At 39.6% G+C, this 9,456-nt stretch overlaps 1 protein-coding gene across 1 annotated transcript; it reads right to left on the reverse strand.

Annotated features, from left to right (window-relative positions):
• Window positions 1-9,192, reverse strand: LOC115808006 (protein kinase C and casein kinase substrate in neurons protein 1-like). Its single transcript, XM_030769241.1, has 9 exons — window positions 9,133-9,192; window positions 6,270-6,426; window positions 5,800-6,035; window positions 5,420-5,575; window positions 3,531-3,706; window positions 2,900-3,020; window positions 2,143-2,258; window positions 1,646-1,839; window positions 1-110 (listed from the first exon to the last, which is right to left on the reverse strand). The coding sequence occupies exons 1-9, from the start codon at window positions 9,190-9,192 to the stop codon at window positions 1-3; spliced, it is 1,326 nt and encodes a 441-aa protein (XP_030625101.1).
• Window positions 9,193-9,456: the final 264 nt, after the last annotated feature.

The raw sequence follows: 9,456 nt of genomic DNA on the forward strand, positions 1-9,456 counted from the left end.
TTAGATTTCCTCAACGTAGTTGGCTGGATATAAGCCCGTCCGCCCGTTGTCTAGACGACCTCTGCACCATCCCTGGTCATCCTCATCTTCAATCTTAGTCAGTTCATCACCTGTGGGAAAGAAAAGATAATAAGTTCTCATCACTTCTGTGTGATTTGTTTCATGGAAAAATCTAGAAGGATTATGCTTATGTAAGCTTTATTCTACTGATTGCTCGAAAAAAAAAAAGGTCTCGTGTAAATCATGCGTTTGTACAGGTTTGTACAGGTTTGATTGGGCCATGTGCAAACTTGCATTCCAAACAGTTACATGCTACTTGCTTAGTCCACAGAAAGTATTAGAAATGATGTGCAAAATGACTCAAATAAATTATATATTTACAATATCTTAATTGTCTGTCTAGACTGTAGAGGAAACAGCACAGAGATGTGATGTCGATGTGTCACAGATATTATGGTTTCTATTATGTCCATAATAATGTCCATAATCAGCAGGTTGTATATCTAATGGTTATATACTGACCAAAGCAATTTTTCTTTTATGATCATTACTTTCATATGTAAATATTTTTCAACTTAGATTGTTAAAAAGAAAGTCATGTTTTTTTTTTTGCGGTTGTTTTTTGGTTTTGTTTTGGGTTTTTTTTTGCTTGCGGGGTCACATTTTACAATGTTGAAAATGACATTTTATTGTAATGACATTTTCTTGCATTCAATTTGGGTAGTAAGGTAATCAGCCCAAATTGTAGGCTCACACATTCTGAAAACAAATTTTAAAAATAAGGAGCCTGGCTTTCAGTGGCACTGTCCATGACAGTCACTTTTCTGTTCTCTTCAAAAGTCAAGTTCTATGACGTCAGAGCCCCTTTCCAGAATTCATGCTTCTTCAAATGCTGTGTTTAGACTTGACCTTACATGAGTGAATCATGTTATAACTGGTATTGAGTGGAACAGCCCTTGGAAAATTGTTGCAAAGTAAGGTCAAATGTGCATTAAATTGTTCACAATCTCAGATGAAAGCAGAGTAGTTAATTAGGCATTGCTAACATTGGGCTAATGTTTGGTTAGCAAAGGCACAGGCAATGAGTTGATGGGCAACAGATGTCTAATGGTTGAGCAAAGTAATCACCAGCAACAGCTAACCACTGCAATCTCGACCCAACCACTGGACACGCAGGGAAATGGATGGTCATTTTCGGAGGCCATTTACAACAGACTGTGGCAGATCTCTGAGTCAATACTGCCAATCAGAGACCTCTGCTTGGTGTGTCGTTTGTATCAGAGGCAAAGAGTGCAATCCAGCACAGCTGCTTTCAGGGCTTGACTGAATCTCAAAACCAAGAGTGTGTTCAAAACTGCATACTACATCCACAGAGACGTAGAGATTTAACTGACAAGCCCATTCTAATCAGCATGAAGTAAGAGTGTTTTGAACATGTTCAATAAAAAAAAAAAAAAAAAGCAACACAACACCATGATCATGCTGCCAGGTTGTAACCGAAACTTTACCAACATGAGTCGACCCTGTGGTAGCAGGCTGCCATGGTAACCTCACTAATGTATTTAGATGTTGTGACAGCAGGTTTTAGTCGACAGTGGTAACATTATACATAAATGTAGTCGTTATGATCATTCTTCACTTTTACCTGCTTTGAAGCTCAGTTCATCCTGCTCTTGTCCATCATAGTCATACAGTGCTCGCACCCGCACCCCTCGTCCGCTGGCCGAATCATCCTCGAAGGAGTTGGCACCCCCGTTTGTCTCATTACCCGAATAAGCAGGCTGCTCATCGTCAGACCACTCCGCTGAATAAGCCTGGTTCTTATCGTAGCTGCTCACACTAAAGGGAGGAGGCTTTGTTAGAATCAGTCCCAGGACAGAAAACATCTTCTGTTTAAGAATGTGCACAGTGGCTAGGATACAGAAGATGTAATACTTAAGCTAATATAGAAAAACAGGAAATTACCTGTTCAGATTATTTGGACAACGGGATTAGATTGAACTATTTAGCTAATGAATGGTGTCAAAATCATTTTTAACTACTCGCCTAATTTATATTACCCGAATGATCGTATTCTGTAACTATATTGACAGAGAATTTGAATTTCCTTGAATTTATACACTATCAGTATTCTTGTCGTACCTGCCGCGGTCTCCAGGATGACCCCCATGCTCTGTGCTGGGGGTGGCAGGAGCCACTCCATCAGGCTTCTTCTTCTCTCTCTTAGCAACAGCATTTGTGGCATCTGGATTATATTCCTAACACAGAAAGACAATGAGAGAGTGTTTCTCTTTGTAACAGGTTTCCTTTTTTAATAGAGTGATATTAACAATTCCAAGAACATTGTTGAAATGTTTGCTTTTATGATGTTCCAATATGTGGGCAGAGAACTATGGTAATATTTGTGTGGTTGGGATGGTAACACAGTCCCAACAGAAGAACGACACCTCCAAATGGAGATGTCGCACTGTCTAAAACTCAACCTTATTTCCCTCAATCAAAGGCTTAGTGAAAATTGCAATATGTATAATGCATCCCAGTATATCACATTCATATCAGGTATTACTTTAAATATGTCTGTGATAAACACACACACACACACACACACACAGACAAATGTTAAGGCAACTTGGTGCTTTTTTGAGTTCACTCAGCTTGAAAATAAAGTTTCTTCTCTATTTACATGTTGATCAGGCTCAGAAAGGCCATACAGCGTGTTACTTTAAAATTTAAGTTATAGTAGTTAATTTTCCTTTCTTGTTTCAGCAGCCAGTATCAATTAACAATTGTCGTATTTGAGTAGGTACTTGTCTTCTTTTAACTGTCAGTCTGTGGTCAGTGCAGGCATTCGAAAGGTTACAGAGACAGGTGTGTGATGTGAGCATGAGATGTTTCATACCTCAAACTGAGGCCAGTTCATATGCATGCCAGGGCCATGGTTATTACTGAACCATTTCAGGTCATCCTGTGTATTCGCTGCCAGAATGGTACGTTCAAGCTCCCGGTACACTGTGGCATAGCTGTGATGAGAGGTTGAATGCATACACAAACACACACACACACACACACACACACACACACACACACACAGACCCATGTTACAGTTAAAGTAACATACAATATTGTACATACATTAATTCAGAATGCCCTGTGGTTATGTACACCAAACCATTAGCATGAATCACATGTACACAGGTACAGATTTTTTATAAATCTAAAAATACATTCTAATTTACAACTGTTAATTTTTTTGCTCTAGCCACAGAAAAAAACACTTCTATTTGATATCTGCCATGTGCCAACTTCAGACTGAAACTGCAGTGATAATACCAGTAATTTATTGCAAGGACATTTTTCTTGGGCTGGGAAAAGGAACGAGACAAAGTTTTAAAATTTCTTTATAATGTAAGCACTATGGCAAGCTAAAGCTTGAGCTGATTTTTATTGGCTCTCATGTGATGTGCAGTGGCTTCCTTTATGACATCATTGTTCTCGCCCGCATTCTCCTGTTGCCATGGCATTGGGCTGACCTTTGGTTCTCAGTGAGGTTGAGGTGCCGTTTGATGTCCAGTAAGACTTCTTTGAGAAAGGTCAGTCTTTTAACCTCCAGCTGCTGGCACTGGTCAAACACTTGCTCCATACTTTCCATATACTGGGGTGTACATTTGTTCAGCTCCTCCAGGGACTTTTCATATTTCTCCTTTGCCTGAAAGGGAAAAATAGGAAAGAGAGAGAGAGAGAGAGAGAGAGAGAGAGAGAGAGGGTTATGTCAATGAAGTAAATGTAATAATTTATGATATATAGTGTATGGCATGAACTTCAGTTCATTCACTGAACTGATTCAGTGGAACCCAAAGTAACATAATTATGCTCAGTTTTCAACTGAGTTTTCATCACAATATTTCAGTGGATCTCTTGATTTATATCACTGCAAATTAATCCCATTCATCGTAAAATACTTCACTTTTTTCAGTGAAAGGCCTTTATCCACCATGACATTTTCTCCCAAAGAATGTGTTTATCTAAAGGTGCGCATGGGAGTAGAGTCAGTTCAACTCTTAGGATTATTAATAATCATTTAATAATTCAGAAGATAGATTGACTGACTTTTGTCAATATGAAGGGTTTAACCATTTTACATAACACAATTTCCTGACTATAAGCGAGGAAGAGCACATTAAGGACTGCCCTGTGGAATGTGCGTACAGAGACCTAGGCAGCTGGTTAAATTGGTTTAGATGACTTCAAAGCCACAGTGGTCCGCTGATACACCCATCAACAGAATGGTTTTAGCATTGACTGTGCTAGAATGCCTTCTGTGTACCCCGTTATATCACAAAAGTAAGCACAACAGAACCTTCTAACCCATTAAGAATGGTTTACATTATAACTAGCTTAATTTAGGTAGACAGGGGATCCAGCTAAATGGTTATGTTTATTATACAGCTGGCAGTGAATGTGACATTGTAGCAGTTGATTTAATCCTAATTCTTCAGTACATGACTGGATTTATGCAGAGAGCTCAGAGTGGGACTTCAATCTGCTACTGACTGTGCCAACTCACACAGTGTCTGATATATTCTATTACAAATTCACATTAGAAATGTCTAAATTTAAACTGTGAAAAATGAATAGACAAACTGGCTGATATGTAACTGTTTGATAGACTGGTGAGAGGTAAACTGGTCCAAGTAAACAGTCCTTTTTTTTATCAGGACAGAAAATAAGAAATAATGTTGCTTTATTAGATATTTTGGGTTTGGGAATAATGATTATGAACAAGATGAACGTGTCTGATTTTCATCTAGTACTGGATGAATTGTGAATGTATGATACGGTGATGGATAACTCTGGCTGACACTGAAGAGCTGGGTACTTCATAATAATATGACAGGTTTCCCTACATGATTAAATGTGTCTGACATAATATTTTGTCTTTTCTTTATGTAGTTCTTGCCCTGTTTCTGTTGGTTACTCTGGCTGTAAGATGGACGGAAAGGTCAGGCTGTATCTCTGTGTGACTGTAAGAATCTTACCACTCACTGGAAACGCAGACATAATCTACCTTCTCTCCATCATCTGTCTACAAATAGAGGCGCTTCCCAATCTGTCCCAATGAGATTATGTCCTGAGCAAATCATAATCTGTCACCTAGACTCAACTTAAATAGTACTAAGTTAATTTTGTTTATTCACTGTGGCGTATATTTCTGATGAGATAAACATTCAGAACTGCCCAAGGTGATTAAGTAAAAAGAAAAAAAAAGAGAAATCTTGAATGTCACAGACATATATAAAGCGATATTAAAGACGGCTTCAGTTTGGCTAAAGTAAAGCTGTAAAATGTAGATTCTCTCTCTGAATTTGAATTTAAGTCAATGTCACTATCGGGTTCTTTTTGCAAATTCTTTCTCTCTCACCTTCTGTACGTCTTGTTTGCATTTCTCCGTCTTCTCGTGGAGTTTTTTCTGCTGGTCTGGAGTAACAGAGGCGTCTGCCTTGCCGTTAGCCTCACGTGTGGCTGCTAGTTTCTCCTCCTTACAGGCCATGTGATATGTCTTCTTTGCTGTCTCCATCTGAGATGAACAGACTATTGTCATCATCATCATCTACATTATTATTAGTATTATTAGTATTTGTAGTAGTAGTAGTAGTATTTCGTTATATTGTTGTTGTTGCTGTTGTTTCAAGGATAGTACATCTTTGCAACAAGCAACCCTGTGAGATCATGTATAATATTGTGGACTATGTTTATTCTATTCTATGTTATTCACAGCCCAAGCATAACCCTTGTTCGGACCTCTTTGAGTTTCTTGGCCCATGGTTTCTGCGCCTTCTTGAAGCCCTCTTCTGCCTCTTTGGTTTCCTTGAACCCACCCATCATCTGTTTGTGGTAAGAGTCTTTCTGCCAGTTCTTCACTTTCTCAATGTCCTCATTCAGCAAACCGTTCTTCACCTCTTGATGAAGCTCACTCACTTTATCTGCTTCAGTCATCACTGCCAGCCAGGCTCTCTCCACTGAACCATACTGAGGCCCTGACATATCCACAGACACACACACACACACACACACACACACAAACACACACACACACACATAAACATACACACACACACACACACACACAAATTAGCCTCAGTGACCAGGCTAAGTGACTTGCAAATCAAGTTTGATTTTGATAAATTCAGTCTCGAAGTAGAGGGTTTCAAGGGAAGCTTCTATCCTCCAACCCGAAAAACACACAGTAATACGCTGAGAGATCTCCAAACCTTTCTCGACGAGTTGCCTCCATCTCTTGGACCACTCAGTGAGCTGTTGACTGTATGCCTTCTCTATCTTGGCACGTTCCTGAAGGCAGTTCATAAGGTCATTACAGAGTCGATGGCCATCATCGATTCTCTTGACAGCACGCTTGTAGTTCCCTACCTGAGAATGTGAGGGGAAAAAAAAACAAATGTATATTCAACAATTTTCTTTTTATTCCTAATCAGTACAATCATCAGCAAACATAATTATATAGGACATCAATACAAGTGATTAATTGCTGCTGTTGTTGACCAACAGATCAATATTAGTGAGTAAGAGGACAAAAAGGTAAGAGATAGTCTCCAACTCCAACGATGCACCTGATTTAGTTATATGACATAGCTCTGCTGTACAGCATCACTCTATACATACTGTTCACATCAAACACTATTCCTCCTCTCTCCAACAGACTAATTATTACTTAACATTTATTAAATGAATCATTTGTATGAGAATGAGTTGAACTGAATGTGCATGAGTTAACTATGCCAATATTATTTCTGCCTAGCAAAGACCATGAGTATTTTGCAAGTCTAGTGTCAAGATAATAAGTAGGCACAAATTTCTATTCTGCTCAAAAGTACAGCAAATGCAAGGTATGCATCTTCAGATGAAATTATACTGGTGCTCATTCTTCTGCTTTACGTCTCTTCACATTTTAAAATCAAACCGGTCACTACAAAGGCAAGTAACTGTATTATATTATGTATTACATTATATTTGTAAAGTCCACGTCACTTAATATCTGGAGACAAAGATGGGTAAGGCTGTGTGTATGTGTGTGTGTGTGTGTGGTTCTGGCCGCACTGCCTCTAGGCGGCGTGAGAAGGGGCTGCACAATAAGGAGAGAGAGGAAGAAGAGAGGGTGGGGCTTGCACATTTGCTCGTGCCTGTGCATGTGGAGTTATGCAATGACTGCCACAGCTTTTTGGCAGAGAATGTGTGTGTGTGCGTGTGTGTGTGTGCGCGTGTGAGAGAGAGAGAGAGAGAGAGAGGCAGAGAGAGAGAGCTTCTTTTGCTTTAATCCTCTGCAGAGCTGCACAGACGCTTACGCCAACAGCACACACACACACACACACACACGCACACACACACACAAAATAAACACGAAAACACATACACACACAAACACATATAACTGGCATCAACTCTCTCTCACACACATACAGTGACTCTGACTGTGAGCCTGTGAGCCATCAGCAGACAGGTGTGAGAAAACACGGTCAAATGCCTACCGGTCTGAAATATGCCAAAACCCGCCAGCGCAACCCACACTCATGCTCATCTTCTCAGGTGAAACAGTCACAAAATCTCTTCCACAAGCTATCAGTCAACTCTACTCCAAGCTATAGACTAGAGTTAACATTACTCTTTTGAATGGACTGTATTCATACATAAGAAAACACAACAGTATAGTCCTGTTTCACTCAGAAAATCCTCTCGAGATGAAATAACAATGCTAAGTGATAGTGTACTGAATTGGTCATGTGTTTCATCAATGACATGTTCCCATGTAGTATTTGTATAAATATACTGTAATGAGCTAATAAGTCATTACTTAACTGTGCTTCATCTAAGTCCACATTTATTTGCATTGTTTATGGTTAAGGTTTGTATTTTTCTGGATGCATTGTTAAGTAATAGCAATTCAGAGGTAGTATTTCCTAAGGGCTTCAAACTGAGAAGCAATTACTAACTATGAAATTTATTAAACTGCAGTAACATAGATTGTTATATCGAAAACAGGACTAAAAGTGCCAGCCAAGAAAGTGATTTAATTTCAAGGGTTTAAATCAATGTCTCATCAAGGCCTGTCTGGATGACGAGAGATAGATTCCATGTGTTACAATGAGACTGGGGCAGAAATATGCAAAAAACAAGTTAAGAAACACTGAACTGGTGGCTGAAGAAGAATCAGGGTTTTTGTTCCTAAATAACTAACTACGGCCCTAAGCAAATCTCTGAGGACACTCTGGAGTATACACATAGTGCAGGTGCAGCGAACCAGGGCTGGTCGCCTCGGCTGGGAGTGAAACATTCATCAGGGAGTCGAGGCAGGTGACCGGAGCCAGGACTGGTTCCAGTATCACTGTTTGGTCAGTGCCGGTTCTGCAGTCATGAATGTTTAATACTGCAGCTTGGCTGTCGACTTGGTGAGCAGATGCAAAATTCACTCTGTTACACACATTTATATACAGAAATTGGGACTCAATAGGAAATAAAATCAATTACCAGTGTCAAATTTAGAACCATCTATTTTTACAGTAAGAACCAACTCGGTCTGAAATGCAGTGCTAGACATGATGTGGGTTCAATTTAGATTATTTTGATAAAACAATCCCGTCGCAGAAGTGACCCTTTGAGAAACAGCAGGTGGTGAGTTCTAAAGTGAAGCCAACATTGTATAAATAGGGCACGTTGTGAGTGTGTTGGCAGACTCTGATTTGCAACAGAAAAATACCTCTTTTGTTCACTTGCATACAGCTCAGCACTGGCACCAATTCCAGGCAAGAGAGGGACAACACGACCATTGAAAATGTCTCAGTGAACTTGGGCAAATTGTAATTAGTGGAACCAAAAGACTTTACTGTTCTCAAAGGCAAAAAAGGGTTCTTTCTAATATCTGTACCTTCTCTATAATTACTACATCTGTGAGCGTAGTGGATATTCTATTCTAGAATGCTGCAAGGTAATCTCATTTTTTTTAAATGTGGGTAGTATATATAATGTAAGCAGATGCATGATTATAAATCAAGTTGAAGTTTTCATGTGTGTATTTAAGAAGAAACTTAAAAGAAAAAGGAGCGCTCATATTTGTCTCTGTACCTCCCAGAAGCTGTCCATAGTGTCATCAGCACCAGCAGATTCATCGTAGGAGCCAGACATTTTCCTGGATGGATTGGATCAGGCTAACAGATAAAGCAGTCTGCAGCAGAGCTGAGTTCCTCATGCACTGAGAGAGACCAGGAGAGAAAGAGAGACAGAGAGAGAGAGAGAGACAACATTTGACATCAATTAAATATGTAACACACCATTACAAACACGCATGTGAGCTCCCGCACGCGCACACACACACACACACACACACACACACACACACACACACACACACACAAACACAAATTAGCCTCTGTGACCAGGCCTAATTAT

This window comes from Chanos chanos, chromosome 3 (genome assembly GCF_902362185.1).
Source record: "Chanos chanos chromosome 3, fChaCha1.1, whole genome shotgun sequence".
Lineage (NCBI taxonomy): Eukaryota > Metazoa > Chordata > Actinopteri > Gonorynchiformes > Chanidae > Chanos > Chanos chanos.

Coding starts and splice junctions, on each gene's coding strand:
- LOC115808006 (XM_030769241.1), bottom strand. CDS start 9,192: ATGTCTGGCTCCTACGATGAATCTGCTGGTGCTGATGACACTATGGAC. Junction 5,576..5,799: donor GGGCCAAGAAACTCAAAGAG/GTCCGAACAAGG, acceptor TGTTCATCTCAG/ATGGAGACAGCAAAGAAGAC. Junction 111..1,645: donor TGAACTGAGCTTCAAAGCAG/GTAAAAGTGAAG, acceptor TCTTTCCCACAG/GTGATGAACTGACTAAGATT.